Source organism: Perca fluviatilis, chromosome 16 (genome assembly GCF_010015445.1).
Source record: "Perca fluviatilis chromosome 16, GENO_Pfluv_1.0, whole genome shotgun sequence".
Taxonomy (NCBI): Eukaryota; Metazoa; Chordata; class Actinopteri; order Perciformes; family Percidae; genus Perca; species Perca fluviatilis.
In genome coordinates this window covers 18501330-18519131 of record NC_053127.1, presented here as the reverse complement: position 1 = coordinate 18519131, position 17802 = coordinate 18501330, and the positions used below count along the sequence as shown (strand labels likewise).

Here is a 17802-nt window from a genome sequence, read left to right as displayed (position 1 = left end):
CTAGAAAAACACAAGACAATCCACATTGCTAGCACACCACAAATACAGCCATGTTTTCCCTCTTTTGTCAGTAGCAAGGAAGTAACGATGTTAAACACATCTCTAAATTCTGAGATCACCTGGATGTTTAGTGGTAGAGTTTTTGTTATCTCTGTTTTGATGAAACCGTCTTAGACAAGTCTAACAGAAAAACTTAAGTTGGTGTGTTGCTTCAGGTATCGGTGAGATGTGAAATACAATCCAGGATGTTCAGTTTGAAGACTTATCAGACACCAAAATGCTGCACAGTGGTTTATGATACTCTGAGAGCTATTTTGTCTTTCAATCGCGAGCTAAACAGTAGAAATAAAGCATTCACATTACAAAGTAATCTACCAGGAATGTGTACTTGAATGATGATGATGACCTTGTCTGACTGTGTAGAATCAGTTTTTGATGATGATAATTGATTTGTGTGTGTTTGTGTGTGTGTGTGTGTTTTCAGGTCAGAGGAATAGAGAGAAGACCGGGGAGAGTAACTGCTGTGTCATTCTGTAAATACACACCACCGCCACCTGCCCTCCATCCTTCTCATCCATTCTCGCCCTGAACATCCTGGACCGAATGAGCTTGTCCCCTGTCCTGGAGCCTGTCCACAATGCAGATATGCATATGGACAAACGCATACTCTTTGCTTTTTCTTCCCCCACCTCCCCGCCCCTCTCTCACACACACATAGAAAGGCAGCAGGCTCAGCCCGATTCAAGGCACAGAGTTGGGAGCAGGAAATTGATTAATGATAGAGTTGATTCCTTTGTTGTACTTGATTTGTTGTCATAACTGAAAATTAGTGGAAGGAACTGGATTTGTATGTGGGTGTTTTTGTTCTTAATGCAAACCTTTTTAAGCCTTCTGCCACACACACATACCGTACAATAGACACACACCTTATCTAGCCATCCTCAGCCAGTCTGTTAAAAGGCAGTTTCTAACTGCCTCCCCATTCTAGCTGGTTGTCATATTAATGCAGTGCCCAAGTTTGTGTGTGGCCTTGTTTTATAATACAGACCGCTGATCATTTTAACCACTAACGACTCACCTACACACACACACACACACACACACACACACACACACACACACACACACACACACACACACACACACACACACACACACACACACACACACACACACACACACACACACACACACACACACACACACACACACACACACACTATGACATCTTGTCCACACATCCAACCATATGTGCTTGTGGGATCTCCCTCAGTGCAGTAGACAAAGCTTAGACGTGCCTGATCAGAGAACTGAAAGCAGGACAAAAAAACTAAACAAACACAAACCTATATACGCACCTGTGTCCTCTTTACTGCCCTCCTCTGTATGTGCCCTTAAAGGCCACAAGAGAGACATTATTATTTTATGTCTGCAGAGCGCTGTATACCGAACACATCCTACTCTCTCAGTCGACACATTCTTAGCCAAACAAAGCCTAACAAACAAACAAATAGACAAACAACCAGTCAGTGTTGGTGGTTTTGTTTTGGTTATTTGTTTGTCCTTGACATTTGTGACTGTGTTTTGACAGTCCACGCATATTACTGACCGACCAGTGTTGTGATTAATAAAACGTCATGTCAGTTTTCTTCCCTCCCTGGTGCACCATATGCTCATTGTGCTCCTTTTTTTAACCGTGTTGTGCAGGATCTCTCTGACTGATTGCTGTCCAAGCAGGGAAATGAACTTTTTGTCTTAATTCGCTTCCTACTCTCTCCTTAATTCTTTCTCTCTCTGCATTAATAAGTCCATTTTGCACAACTGATGCATGTGGTCCCTTATCAGATTAAAAAAATGTATAAAACGTTTTATTTTATTTTATATTTTTCCAATGGAAGTAATGCTCCAAACTAAGGTAACATGTAGAATATATTTAATATGAATCTTATATAGAACATGATGACTCTAGATCCTGTTGATATACAGTATATTGGTGTTTAGTCTATGATTGTGTGTACGGTTAGCTTCTAGCCAGTTCACAGTCACTCGCTGACAATGTCTTGTGCTTAACAGCGGCAAAACCTCCCTCATCATCGACAGACTATTTTTATTTTCATTCTTCTGTGCTCTTTTATTATTATTTTTTCATTTGTTTATAATTTCATGTAATCCTTTTTTTCCCCCTTTGCTTTAAAGAATCGCTTTGTAACAGCACTAGGTCTTAAAAAAAATATTGTTTATATTGATCAGGGTTCAAATCTGTACAGAGATAAACGTTTTCAAACCAATTGTAAATAGCACTAATGCTCCCTCTCCCCCCTTCAAACTTCAAAATGGAATACATCTGTAAACTAAATAAAGGTTATTGAAGTGCGCTGCCTTTTTGTCATGACTTAAATTGAAAAACTCTCGAGCATCACCTGATTTTGACAAGATTTTTAGCAGACAGCTAAATCAGATGCCATTGAATGGTAACACCTGGGTTTTCTCTACAACAAGTACGTCAAAATGTGTGCTGTGAAATAGGCATATCATATTTTAACTTCTGGGACACGTCCTGTTATATAATAATATTAACAGTTGCGTTTGTCTTGCTCATTTGCCAGAAACACTTCATAAAAGCCCCCTTAAAAGAGCCTCAAAGAACCTCAAAATATACAGTGACGGCGATGCAAATTTGTATATGTGCATGTGCTTGCAATCTCTTACGCAAACACAGAGGAAGTAGCAGGCTTGTTTGCAACTCTCTGTATTAAGCCAGAGCATCATTTACATAAAGAGGAAGCCACAAACGAATGTCTATGTAGAATGGAGGTGGGATGGGGGAGTACATGATGTCATAGAGGGACAGATCAGGCTTATGTTCTACAAGCTGACAGTAAAGATATGAAGTATTCCTGCTGAAATAATTCTTGTTATTCTTCTGGGACACTGTCAGCAGATGAGGTCAGGAAATAAGCTGTTTGAAGTTAGAATTAAGGCTGCGTTTGATTTTATACACACGTAAAACCCCTTGTTACAGTTACAGTACAGATTTATTGACCAGTGATGCATTTGAAATCATTTCCCCTTCATGTTCCTCAGATAGCTTCATATAAGTAGCTATTCAAAGTCCCAAAAATATCCAATATATTCCACAAAAATAACTTGAGAAAAGTCCCAAAACAATTAATACAAATTTGTTCAGCAGAACAAATAATCATCTCACAACCCCCAGATTTACTACCACTTTTTAATCTTAATGTAGAAGTAGTTACAACTAGCTCAGAAAAATTATGCTTATGCCTTAATGTATCAGTATTAACAATGTAATTATGTAATGATAAAATAACAGTAAGATGGGGTCATTATTTTTTACAGTTACCGTACATTTTACTAATAATACTTCTGTACTTTTACTTGAGTAGAATGGACTTTTAATTGCACTTTTACTTGAATAAAGGATCCTTTAACAATGGACTGTATTTATATAGCACTTTCCTAGTCTTAACAACTACTCAAAGCACTTTAACATAGTGCAGGAACCATTCATGCACATTCATACACTTGTGGCCGAGGCTGCCATACATGGCTCATGTATCAGATAAACATTCACGCTAATTTACACACTGATGGTGCAGCATCGGGGGAAATTCGGGGTTCAGTGTTTTGCCCAAGGACACTTCGACATGGAACTGCAGGGTCAGCGATCGAACCATCAACCTTCCAATCGGAAGGCGACCGCTCTTACCACCTGAGCCACAGCCACCTCGTGGACTTGTGGACAGTCAATTTACAGGAAAGAATCAGACTTACCAATGCTTGTCTAAAGAGGAAGACATTGCTTACTTTCCACTCACTCAACATTCAGTAAAGATGATAGAGATGATAGTCTTAATGCAAGAAAGAATAAAATAAAATTGCATCATTTTTCTGTGACAACCATGTGATGCTGTTAAGTCACTTGTCCAGTTTGCACAACAGTCAATAGGCCAAAGTGCAGCAGGAAGAATGGAGTGGAACTTACTGTAACTTACTTACTTACTTCTCAGGACTCTTGAGAGCACGTTTTCAGATGTGTTTTGCCTCACATACTTTCACTGAACAAACTAAAGATGTTACATTACTGTGGGGACAGTTTCAGATTAAAGAAATCAAATATTAAAGTTTGTGACATGGTAGCATCGTATAAGGGGAGTTCTGATTTGCTTTAAAAAAATGATGACTGGACTTCTCTTGTCTGTGTAGTTTTTTCCTCTCCTCCCTGTTTTTATCCCCCCCCCCCCACCTTCTCTCCTCCTTGTAGTCATGCATACACAGTGACATGAATACAGCTATTCTTCTGGTACACGCACACACACATACACACACACACACACACACACACACACACACACACACACACACACACACACACACACACACACACACACACACACACACACACACACACACACACACACACACACACACACGCTGCCTGGCCTCTGAACAATACTCCAGTCTCTTTATACAGACAAATTATTGTTTCAAAGGTAGTGTAACAGTCTGCATGAACAAACATTTTTGCAGTGTCATTTAAATAGATGTGACATTTACAACCTCTTTACAAAGCCCATACTGTTTCATGTGTCTGACTACAACAACTGGCTGTAAAAGAATAGGACAGGCAGGGTGGGCATGTATGAGGAAATCCCATTCATAGAGCTACACTCACACATTCATTATTCATCTTTGGATGGATTATATAGGCACAAATATAAGTATGGGGTAAAATCCACCAAACATAAGCCAAAAAGCACAGAGGCAAGACTTTTCTTTGCTCAGTGTGTGACCCATGACAGGCCACTGTAAGGTTTGAGGATGTTGCCATCTTCTGGCAGAATATCGGTATAGCAACATTTAAAACCACCAGTGCTATAGATGCACAGTAGAGGGTGCTTTGGTGGCGAATGTTATTTTAGGTGGATGATTCTGGCAAAGTACTTTGTTGTTTCTGTTGAGGAGTAAGTAAACTCCGTATTATCTACATATATATTAATACATTTATTTTTTTCCCCAAGCACATTGATTATCCACCTTTTTTGCACAGTTCATTGCCTTTATTATAGCTTTGGAGGAAATCTGTGATGTTGTTTATTTTTAAATTCCTCTGTGTAATAGCTAAAGTATGTTATACGATTTTGCTTAATATTTAAAGTAGCTTATGTTTGCCTCAATTGTAACTGAAGATTACTCAATATATCATGTGATTAGGGTGGTCCTTTTATATTATCTCCATCTTCACAACTTCATGTTGTCAGTCAAATGATTGCACGTCAAATTTGTTTGTATTTCATTTATTTCCTTTAGAAATACTCAGGAATCTTGAAATAACCCTGCATAGAAATCAATTTCATATTTAGAGAATATCATAGATGGGCTATATTTAGATGTTTCTCAATCAAATTCCGCACATTTCTGTTGAAAATGATAAAGTAATATTTGGATGAACTGAATAAGAATAGTGTGAATCCATAGCCCTCTTTAACACATATTTACTGCAATGATATAGCTGTTTTGAGATTAGGATGACTGAAACTCTTTAAGTCCTTCTATAAACACAGCTTCCCTGAGGTTCTGTCATCATAATATTAATCGTAATTTCTTAAATCAAACTCAATCATCATTCAGCAGTGCAGAAAGCAAAAAGCTGTTACATGTCTGTGTTTAAGGCCATAAGTATGCATTCATTTACTATATGGTACACTTGTGTTGAGTATACTTCTGCACAAAGAGGAGATTTTTTTTCTTCCTTTTTGTCCCTAAATAGCTGGAGATCTTTACCATTTTGTTTAGCAATATTTGTATGTATATAGGCTTTTTTTTAATAAATCTACTTTCTGTTGTTTTGGTTTGGACAGGGTGTATCTAATATGTCTGCAGCTTCTCTCTTTCTCTGTGTTCTGATTAATATGGATTAAAATAGTGTCTGTCTCTTACAGTATGTCCAACCACAGCAGACAATATGGTGCTTCCAACTATGTAAATGTCATCTGTGACTATTAGTCCAAAAACACATCTTAACAGTTCAGTTTGCAATAATAGGACTTACAAAGGATCATGTTGTTTTTGTTGTGGCATATATTCACATTTTTAACACAAGGACTTGACACTAGTAAATGCAGAATTACTTTTTATTTTGGAATCAAAGCATTTTGGTACACATACAGATCAGGTGAGTAAAAGCAGGACAAAACAAAGGTACACAAACGTATGCATTGGTTTTTCCACTGAAACCATTTATTTTGTATAGTCAGTCTACTTAACCTATTTTCATGCATATTATCATACTGACTCATAAATTATAATGCAAGCATTTATAAACAACAAAAGCGTGGATCACTTGTCAGTGTGAATTGGTGACAGCTGCAATTTGGCCATGCTTTGAAGGCATAATGCTCTTACATCTCCAGACCCAGTCTGTTAATATTCGCTTGATCTCCTTGGTTCTCAGACAGTAGATGAACGGGTTGACCAGTGGAGGGAAAAGACTGTAGAAGAGGGTGGTTGCTATACCCTTGTCAGGGGTCATCTTCAGGTTAGGAAAGAAAGGTGTAGAGTAGACAAAGAAACGTGGTAGGTAGTAGATAGAAATGATACAGCTATGGGTGGCACAGGTAGAGAATGTCTTCATTCTGCCCTGAGAAGAACAGCAGATGAGGGTTAAAAAGAGAGAACACAAAAAGACAGAAATAAGTTACAAATTTAAAATGAACATATGAAAGTATCTGTTAGTCTGACAAATGTACTAGATGTAAAAATACACCATTATTTTAGGATAAAAAGAGATGAACCACACCTGTCCACTAGCCATGTGCAATACTGAGATGATGATGCAAATGTAGGAAAAGATGATGAAAGCTAAAGGAACATAAAGAATAAACATCGCTGAAACATAGGCGGCACTGATTAGTTGGCTGGGGTCCCCACACACTAGAGCTGTAAGAGACAAGGTGTCGCAGAATGCCTGTTTGATTTTGTTGGGCCCACAAAACGGTATCATGGTAAAGTTGATGGTGCTGATGACAGTAAAGATGTGTGCCACCACCCAGCAGAAGAGCGTGAGGCCTGTCATGGTTTGGTTTGTTATCCACATCGGGTATCTGAGGGGAGAGAGGGAGGTAGAAAGAGGAGGAGAGAAAAAAGAGAATAATTTGCTTTTATTCTTATTCCAGAGCTTAGAGGGGAAATTAATCAAATTGCTTGTTTTTCACCTAAAGGGAAAACAGATGGCCAGATATCGGTCCAGGGCCATCATCAGTAAAATTAGTGAGTTCAAGGAGCCAAAATAGTGGATCATGTGCCTTTGGAAGAGGCACGTATGAAAGCCAAGACTACCATTATTCCACCAGTAGCGAGCGATTAGTTTGGGTAAAACCACTGTAGTAAAGCCTGTAGGAAAAAGACAGATAGTGAAAAATGACAAGACAAGACAGGTCATGACAGCTGCTGTTCTATATGAATAACTATTTAATGTAGAAGACTACATTCATGCAATTTCAGGATCACTTTCATTTCAAATCTATGATTTATTGTCACACTTAATGCATTAATTTAAAATAAAGGGCAGACATACATACTTTTGAGCATACACTCAACAGCATGGAATCCCACACACTAGTTATTGGAAACAAAATTGGCATGTTTATTTTTACACCAATATTTGGTTCATTCTGACCTCAGAAACTTGGACTGCACTTCAATTATTGATATTTTAATTATTTCTCTCATTTTACTTATTGTCTCTACTATACTCAATGTCAACAACAAACAAACATGCATGGTACAAAATAGCCATAGTAGTAATATTTTTTATGAAAGCAGTAGCAAATACACTAGGCCCTGAAAGCAGATGATGTCTGGCTGGACACATAAACGAAAACCATAGGGAGAGCCGGGACAGTTGAAACACATTTTAATTAAACGTAATTTACAAAGCAATCGTATCGCAATAAAAGCTAATAGTTTGTCACTAGCAACCTACACCTGTCAAATACAGTAGCATTTTCAGCTTTGAACAAAACCATTCAGGAATTATTACAGCAAAAGTGGGACGTGCGTAATGTTTCATTCGTCCCTCCTGGTCGGGACGATTGAAACGGCATGGGGGGGCGAATGAAACATACAGTTTAAGCCATATAAACTTCCCACAACTTCAATATCATGCTTGGTACTCCCAAAAGGTGTTATTTTAGATAAATTGTTGCTGTGAATCAAATCATCGTGAAGCGGTTTTTGAAATATCATGCCATTTTTTTTTATAGCTAGAACAGTTAAGTTTTCCCATTTATATCACGTTTCTATTGTGGGAAATGTCGTTTCACTAGGTTTTTACGTGGGTTAGGCCACTGCACATCCAAATAGTGCCCTTAACGACCCACAGCCCGTCAGTCTCCATAGGATAACATGGGAAAACTCCCTACCTGGTGGGGCCCAAATATATTTTCATCTTTCTAAAACTGCTTTTCCATGTCTCACCTCCATAAATTATTGTAAACACAGATTTGTGCATTTACTTAAAATACATGGACTTACAGCCTGTTTCAACCGTCCATGTAAACAAGCATGCAAAATGAAAGTCTGGGATTGTGGAGAACACTAAATGGTCTACTGAATAAGCATGCAGTTGAAACTTTAAATTATATATTTATTAATTAATGAATAATCAATTTTTTTTTACCGCTAATTAAGTTTACTTTTGACCATCACAACTTGTTTATCGCCTGTAACTCCGTGATAAAAGGAAATAACAGGAAGATATTTGGCTGATAGAAGGAGGTTAACATGCTCTATGTTTTGACCGGAAGTCTGTCTATCATAATTGCACTCGGAGAAAACTGGAATGTTTCATTCGACCCGTGTTTCAATCGCCTACTTACCAATGTCTGCGAGGGCCAGGCTGACCATGATGATGTACATGGGCTTCTGGAGACTGTGCTCCAAAGAAAACAACACCACCAGCAGAAGGTTGCCCACCACTGTGGTCACATAAAGGAAGAAGAAAAACCACCCCACTAGGTCAAAATATTCCGGTTGGAGACTTGGGAAGCCCACGATAACAAACTCTGATACACGCGTGTAGTTCTCATCCACCTGAAACATACTGAAGGCAGAGTTATTATGCAGACAATACAACTGGTACAGTACAGCACATGATTGACAGCGGTTGTGATTGCTATGTGTTATAAAATGAGTAGTGGTTGAGATGCATATCAGTGCTTACCTCCCTGGACAGCCTTGACAGTGTGACTTAAGCAGCAGCCGCTCAGTTTTATAAATGTTGGTGCCCTTATCCATAAGGGCACCAACCATTCACAACCAGTGGGGGGGCACCACATGACACAAGCTTTAACAATATTTTCCGTAAATTGTTATATTATTCAGTCCTTCCAGAAAAATAGTTTTTTTGTGATTGTTGCGGGCAAAAATCCTTGATTATGTGGCACGTTTTCTTAAAAAATGCGATGGAATATGTGGGATATTTATGCAATTTTATGCGGTGAAATTGCGGGAACTTGCAAAAACTGCGGTTTGATGAAAAAGAGAGAAAAAAGTGATTCCCCCAACACCCTGCTTTTTCTTTTTTACTTTATTTAAAAAAATAGTTTACAGATATTCAGTCATCACAATACGTTAACAAATAAAATACAAAAATATATACAAATAATATAATATGAAAGTAAAAATAAAAGTAATAGTCTAAACAGAGGGAAATACAAAAGACTTTCAAAAATCGTTAATAATATAGACAGCAGGAGCACTTAAACAAAGAAATTTGAGTAGACATTGGATATTAAGATAGGTTCCTTATTGGATACCAACTTAAGAGACTCAAAGTACATGTCAAATTCAACCTCCAACACCTGCTTTACGATGATCTTCACGTCGCGTAATTACTTCACTTCATAACGTTCCCATGGCAACAGAGGGAAATGGCTGCTCTTGTGTGAAGTAAACGCAACATTTTTTCAACTTTCTGCTAAGATATATGTGACTTTTTTGCAACGAAAATGCGGGGATTATGAAATCATGCAAGCATCGTATATTTTGCGCGGAAATCGGCAATTTATGCGGCGAAAGTGCGGCATATTTGAAAAAATGCGGCCCCCGCATAAATATGCGGACTTTGGCTGATTATGCATTGAATTATGCGATTGCATAATCGCATTTTTCTGGAGGGACTGATTATTCACTTGAAATTGTTGAAAGATTGGGGGGGGGCTTTGAGGTATAGTGCCCAGGGGCACCACATTGTCTTAATACGGGCCTGGCGCTGTGCTGTTGTCATTACAACTCCCATCCATGGCACCATAAACCATGTAACATCATGATATGGTAGATACAATATGAAAATGCAGGGTAGGCTCTACTTTATCTACTTTATATTTAGCCTCTACAAAAAATAAACAGGAACATCTGTTGGTGTGGAAAAGTTAGAATGAGATATTGCTTTAATGGGCAGGGTGAAGAAATGTTTCTAGTTTCCATTTCATTTGGATAAAAACAAAACAAAAATCCAACTACAAACAAATACACAGAGCAGGATTTACATAGTGAGTACAGCACAAAATACACAGTATAGATATGCATACATACAGACAGTAGGCTAATAGTGTGGACAAAATATACTACTGACAGTAATAAATGTAGGCCTACACTGCAAAACATATTATACATATATTATATTGTTAAATATGCCGGTCTAAGTTCAAGTTCAGAGTGCCTGTGTCTTCCCACAGTGTAAAAACATAAGAATATATACATACAGTGTCATGGAATAATAGCATATATGCTACAAAAGATTGCGACAACAAAATGTCAGATGGTAAAGTTTTTTGGTCAGGCAACCTTTTCGACCTTTGGACAGGATAACCTGAAAGTACGGGACTGAATCAATCAATCAATCAATCAATCAATCAATCAATCAATCAATCAATCAATCAATCAATCAATCAATCAAAAATACTTTAATTTGGTTCTTTACATTTGCTCCATTCTAGAGTAGGACTATAGAGAAATTATCAGAACAAATAGAAATATTTAAACAGAATAAGAAATAGGCTAAACAAATATCAGAAATATGTATGTACATTATACTAAATAGCATGTGTAAAAAAGAGGTATGAAATATGTAAAAGAAATATGAATAGGCTACTTTAATATAACATAACAGTGTAAACTTGAAATATTAATTATCCAAGTGTCTTTCACTGAGGGTGGATGAAAAACAGAGTTAAGGAGTGCTGGCCTGCTAACATTAACGTTACTGGCAGCACTAAAGAACATACTCGGAGACACTAGATCTCCAAAAATGCTTCAATGACTAGGACTGACATGTTGTCAAATGTAGCTAACGTTACTAGGCTAGCCTAGCCTAGCGTTACGTTTTGCCATAAAGCATCCAGAACTGATGGGGCTAACTTTAAAGTATTCCCTGCGTAGTTATTTAACTGTAATGTTAAGCTCTTTGTAAATCACCAATTAGCTGATAACCAGGTGGTTGCTGACTGAACTAGCTAAGATACTTTTTTGTAATTTAGCTAGTTAACCAACTTTATGCAGATAAAAAAACAAAAAACAAAAACAAAACAGAAGTTGTGCTGCATTCAGTGGTCTCGGAATAATCAGAAGAAAGAGTTCCTGGTGAATCAAACCGGTTGGAACAACTACAGGGAAAGACAAAAAGATTTTATATATTTTTTTTTAATTGCTACGACTTACCGTCGAGTTGGCGGCATATTACGCAGTAACATGGCGGACGAAATGGTAAGAAACCTTTTTTTAATCAATTCACGTATTGCATATACATTTTTTTTGCTCACATGTAATTTGTAATATGGTATTAGGTTGTAACAGTGAGTTGCCCTCCAGAGTGATCTAAATTAGTTAGAAAAGTTATTTACGTTATTAGCATTAACCCTGATAACAAGTCAGGTCAATTAAAGCAATATTTTAGTGGTTCTAGGGAATGTAACGTCAACGTTACTGGTGCAACAACAAGTCTGGGAAAAATCACTTCTAACGTTTCAAACTGGAAATAAAGACTCCGTAGAAAACAGATATAAACGTGCTGTTTTTAAGCTCTTAGCAATAAAATACATCACATCTTTGTAGCGTCCATGTTGTTTCCACATGTCCACTTAGAGCTCATGAACAACCGAAAGAACGATTAGTACATAGTCAATCAATAGAAAAGTTATCGGCAACTGTTTTGATAATCAACAAATCATTTAAATAATTTTTCACGCAAATATGTCCAACTTAAACTTGTTTTAGCTACTCCGTTGTCCATGTCAAATATGGCATTTGGCTTGATATTTGACAATAGCATATTGTGATAAATGCACAGGAGGTGTAGGTATGTTCCACTCAAGTGCAAAGTGCACAACAGGAACAGAATAATTTATGTTAATATTAAACCTGTGCTTTTCATGTAATGACAAGTCAAAATAATGGAAAATGCCAACCTATAAGATACATCTTATCACATCACATGCATACAGCCAGTCATGACTTAATAAGCTGGCGTTATACTGTTATACTCTCTGTAAGCTATTTCCTGATATATTTCTTTCCCCTTGTGGTCAAGATTCTATTCACCGTTTAATAATTTAAGGCATTTTTTAACAGCACAGTGAACTGTTAAATTGTTTCGGCCTATTTGAGTCAGACCAAAACGCTGAAGAAAATAAAAAAGGCCAAGCTGTGTCGTCAAACATTCAGTCAAGGTGAGTTGTGATTTCCAACTTTTCAGTGTCACCTGGAGTTCTCCATGAATGACCACTAGAAATACTAAAAATTGTTACTTTTGATTATTCACTTAAACTGGCTGACTGATTTATCATGTCTTTGGTTGAACTAGAATGCATGGATTTTGTCCTCCATTTCTTACAGTGGGCTAGGGCTGGGGAGTCTGTAGGACCAGAATGGAGAAGTGGATCGATCACTGTGACCAAAGACCTCCTGAAGCACATATTGGCAGTGAGTACAGAATCAAGATATACTTAAGTAATTGCAACCATATTCTTTAAGCTTGGGACAACTTTAAGGGGATTTTGCAAAATCTGCTTCATTTAATAATTATTTTTTGTTTGTTGTCTCAGCAATAGATCATGTTCACTGTTAACATGGAAAAAAGCTAAGGTTTGGTTGCCTAAATTAAACATTAAATCACTGAATGAATTTAAAACATGTGCTCCATACAGTATTAAGAATACCCAAAGGCCGTTATGTAATGATGTCTTGTGGATTTCCGACATCTACCTGGCAGATCATTTATCATTTGATGTTCATTTTGGGGGGGGTTGAGGTGCCTAATTAGTTGCCTGAAGGATCAACAATCTGGTTATCCAATGCATTTCTGGCGTGCCAGAATTTTTTGTTGGCAGTTTGAGAAGTTTATAGTTTGTGTAATACGATTTGCTGTGAACATGGATATAGATATAGGCACAAGCCTACCAACATTTGATAAATACAACTTTGTTTTTAGAGTTACGTTTTCTTCTAGAAGTTTATTGATGTCCTTTGCCAATGAGTGTTAAGGGGCTCTGTGCCAAGAAGGCAGGGCTTTCATGTAAATGCTAACCACTGAGACACAATGTCTCCTGTCGTAGAATTTTGGAGAGCCAAAATTCAGAGACTTGAAGAAATTTCAGGAGTCTTGATGACTTACGTAGAAGCATTTAATGACTCTCGATCAAGAAGAATTAGGATTAAGTAGTACAATTTAACCACAGGTGTAGTGTCACGTAGTGTCATGCTGGAGGTGTTAAAGTGATGTTTCGGAGTAATTTCACCCTAGGGTCCTTTGCACCATGACCTCGACTTAAACACCCCCCCGGAAGCTTTTTTCACCTGGGTCGAATATTGGACGAGTTAGCGTTATCAGCTGAATAGCTTAGCGCAGGGGCTAATGGATCCAGGCTTGTATCTCGTAAATGACCCCACTAATAATACCCAAAATGATACCAAACTTCTACACTAGTACAAATAGGTTATGCACTCATAAAACGATGGATTGGAAAGTTTGTAAGTACACCAGAAGTTTATGTAAATAACACTTGCCTGTTGGCTTCTGCTCTCTGCTGTTGTTGATTATGTAAGCTTATGTAAGACAAGTTAGAATGAAGTGTTGCCAAATTGGTCATGATGGGCCTGGAACTGTAGGTGACCTGAATGTGACCGAGGGTACCACTGTCTCAATTTAGCAGCATGAGTTTATAAGCTGGAAACTCCACCACCTCACCTATTTTATTACCATACAGAAGCTACACAAAGTTCTCCCTTGCAAAAAAGGACACAAGCTGCAAAAGTTTATTTTTTGTATTTCCACTATAGACTGAATCAAGATAATGAAGAAAATACAGCTCTATCAAAGGCCAGAAATGTCAGAATGCATAGTGTAAGGAAAACCCTGTGGAAACTCCTGTACGTCTTACATAAGGCTCACAACAACAAAAGTACTTGTACAACAATAAGCTGCATCATTTGTGTGATAAATATTTCTGTCTCTCTGTGTTGGAGGCTAAACCCTCTCAGGATCAATTATTCAGTTTGGTCATAACATGTTTAAGCAAGACTGTTGTCCTCTGGGAAACAGCCTGGTTTGTGGAGAAAAACAGTTCAGGTCTCTCCTGAGGGCAAATGTGAAGGTACAGTAGCATTGTGGTAGGATTCTCCTGGGCCACCCTGCTGGAGGGCTGACAGACCTGTTTGTAATAGAGGAAAATCAAGTTTACTCTATAATTCATGATGATTCCTTTAGGATCTTTTTACTTTTGAAGGCCATTCAAGCAACATAGGAAGTGTAATGTGCTAGCAACACCTATTACCAATACTACTTCCACAGCACTGTTACTTCTACTGTCACTACTACAACTACTACTACCACTACTGTGCTATTACTGCTACTATTGCTAATACGATTATGACAACTGACAACACAACTTCTACTTTTGTTATGCTAATCTATATAGACCGAATAACAGTGACAGTGTGGAAATTGAAGTAGATTTACAAGAGGCAATTTCTCACGTTGAGCACACGAGTGCGTGTGTCGTTTATTTTTTAGGAAGAAAACAACTCTACAGGGAAAAGGCGCTGACCAGCAACAAACCCCGTAGGGTCTAACGTCATAATTACATGAAGTGACTAAGGACAGTAAATTATATGTATATATGTATTACGTTTATCACTGCATGTACTGCGTTCGCCAGGTCTGCCTTAGTGGCAGCAAAAGCCTTGTCCCTGCTCTCAGTCCAGTCCACAGCGTGTTTGGGTTTACCTTCAAGGCCTCGTGCAAGGGCCGTATGAGCTGAGCGGCTCGAGGGATGAAGCGGTGGTAAAAATTCACCATGCCGAGGAACTCTTGCAGGGATTTGACAGTGAGCGGGCGTGGGAACTGTGTGACTGCCTCCACCTTTGATAGGAGAGGGACTGCACCGTCCTTAGTGACTCTGTGTCCCAGGAAGTCAATGGGGGAGAGACCAAACTGGCACTTGGCAGGGTTGACAATCAGCCCATGTTGGCTAAGCCGCTCAAACAGGGTGCGGAGGTGTGCCAGGTGCTGAGACGTGGACGTGCTCGCTACCAGGATGTCATCCAAGTACACAAAAAGAAAAGGCAGGTCCCGCAAAACAGAGTCCATGAGGCGTTGAAAAGATTGAGCTGCGTTTATGCGCAGGAACTCAAAAAGACCAAACGGCGTGATCACTGCCGTTTTGGGAATGTCCAGTGAGTGTACAGGCACCTGATGATATCCCTGGACGAGGTCCACTTTGGAAAAATATCACCTTACCAGCCAGGTGTGCTGAAAAATCCTTTATGTTCGGGACTGGGTAGCGATCAGGTGTCGTTGCCTCATTAAGCCGCCGGTAGTCCCCACAGGGGCACCAGCCGCCACCAGGTTTGGGGACGAGGTGGAGGGGCGACACCCACGGGCTGTTGGATCGGCAGATTATGCCCAGGTGTTCCATATTCGCGAACTCAGCCTTTGCCACGGCAAGCTTGGTTGGGTCGAGGCGCCGAGCACGGGCGTAGACAGGCGGACCAGTAGTGGTGAGATGGTGCTCCACACCATGCTTCACAGCAGATGCGGAGAAAGTGGGCTGAGTGAGGGCTGGGAAACCGGTAAGCAGACGGTGGAAGTCATCTGAGGCTGACAGCATGCTAGACAGGCTTATGGAGTCAGCCCCGCTGAGCGCACACGTATAAGAACAGGTGAAACTGCAAAACTGCATGGTGAACGGCATTTGTTTGCCTTGGTTCCAAACTTTGCATGGTAAAAACACAAGCCTGAAGACAGTTGGGGGGCAGAAGACTGCTGCCGACGAGAAGTTGTTGCAGCGTCAAGGGTGGAGTCGCCCAGCGTCACAGGAGCGATGAGCGCGGGAAAAAGCGTGGCCACACAACTTCCCTGACTCACCAGGAAAAATGTATCAGCCTCTTCAGCCAGTCTCCGACAGTGATTGTGGTGTTGGCTAGTGCAGCTCTCACTTGGGAAGGCAGCTGATGCAGGAAAAGCTGGATGAACAGAAAATCTGGTCTGTGCTCACCCAAGAGATCCAGCATACGGTCCATGAGCTTGGACGGTTTGCTGTCACCCAGTCCTTGAAGGGAGAAAAGCCTGCTGGCTCTCTCAGCGTCCGACAGTTCAAACGTTTTCAACAGGTGGGCTTTGAGCGTCATATACTTCTCAGAGTTTTTAGAAGGCTCACCACTCTAGATGCTGTTGAATTTCCGAGAGCCGACACAACGTAGTAGTACTTTGTACGCTCCAAACGGGCACTGCGCTAATTTCATCAAAATGAGTAAAATTTCAAATGAAATCGTATGAGGTACAATTTCAGTGAAATGTTATCCCATCAGCATGATTCCTTATAAAGCAGAATGTGGCCGCCAGATCGGCACAAAGAAAAAGATTCACCCGCTTAAATGGCGTCGGCACTCCAGGATCCAGCTAAGTCTCGGCGAAAGGACACCACTGCTACCGACATTCCGCTGGAAACAGATGCCTGCACACTGGCTAGCAGGATGGCCAGCAGAGAAGTCACAGTCAGTGTTAATTTCCTCCACGCTTGCCTTGGTGCCCCCTCTGATGTAGAGCAGGGGAAATGGTCTTGCTTGTCCACGTAGTTGTGATCGGAGTCATAGGTCGTAGCTGATAGCCATCTTCACCTTTTCCTTTGTGTTTACTCCGATGTTTACATTTTAAAACCTGAAGCGGCCAGGCTAGAAGAGTCAGCTAGCCTGACAAGCCAGACCCATATCAAGATGTTGGGTCTGGGAACTCACCATTGACGGAGCTCAATCCGAGGGGCGGGATAAATGGTTGTCTTTCAAATTCCCTCTGCACGTAATAGGATAGCGCTACAACCAGGCAGAGCAACGAAGAAGGTAGCAGAGCTAGTTGATAGGTTAAACTTTAAACTTTTACTGTATCTGGTCGTCAAAACTCCGAACACATCTTCCTTTTTTAAGAATGATTTCAGTGCCGTTCTTTGTTATTTTTTCTTCCAGAAGACTGCTGACCCCCCTGGCTGCAAATTAAATTTGCTCCCACTAGGGTGCGTCTAGATTTCTAGGCTAAGAGTCAGCAGGACTGGTGCATTGATTTCACTATCCTGGTGAGCGACTCGTAAATGACTCATGACATAGCCGCAGTGATGGTCTTGTTAGCTTAAGATCTTCTTCTCGACCTTTTCCTTGGTGTTTACTCTGATGTTTACATTTATTTTATTTATTTTGTTGTTTATTCGAATAGGGACAGATACAAAAAACATA

At 39.6% G+C, this 17802-nt stretch overlaps 2 protein-coding genes across 2 annotated transcripts in view; one reads left to right on the top strand and one right to left on the bottom strand.

The window, feature by feature from the left end:
• Positions 1 to 2375, top strand: part of ubl3a (ubiquitin-like 3a) — a 34056-nt gene extending 31681 nt beyond the window's left edge. Inside the window, exon 5 of the mRNA XM_039777233.1 lies at positions 485 to 2375. Coding sequence (XP_039633167.1) covers positions 485 to 537 — 53 coding nt within the window. The 3' untranslated portion in view covers positions 538 to 2375. The remainder of the gene's footprint in view (positions 1 to 484) is intronic.
• A 3992-nt stretch (positions 2376 to 6367) lies between these two features.
• LOC120544334 (olfactory receptor 2A12-like) lies at positions 6368 to 9318 on the bottom strand. Its single transcript, XM_039777983.1, has 5 exons — positions 9245 to 9318; positions 8901 to 9124; positions 7236 to 7413; positions 6821 to 7124; positions 6368 to 6661 (listed from the first exon to the last, which is right to left on the bottom strand). Exons 1-5 carry the CDS (start codon positions 9316 to 9318, stop codon positions 6368 to 6370), a joined length of 1074 nt encoding a protein of 357 aa, XP_039633917.1.
• Between the last annotated feature and the right edge of the window lie 8484 nt (positions 9319 to 17802).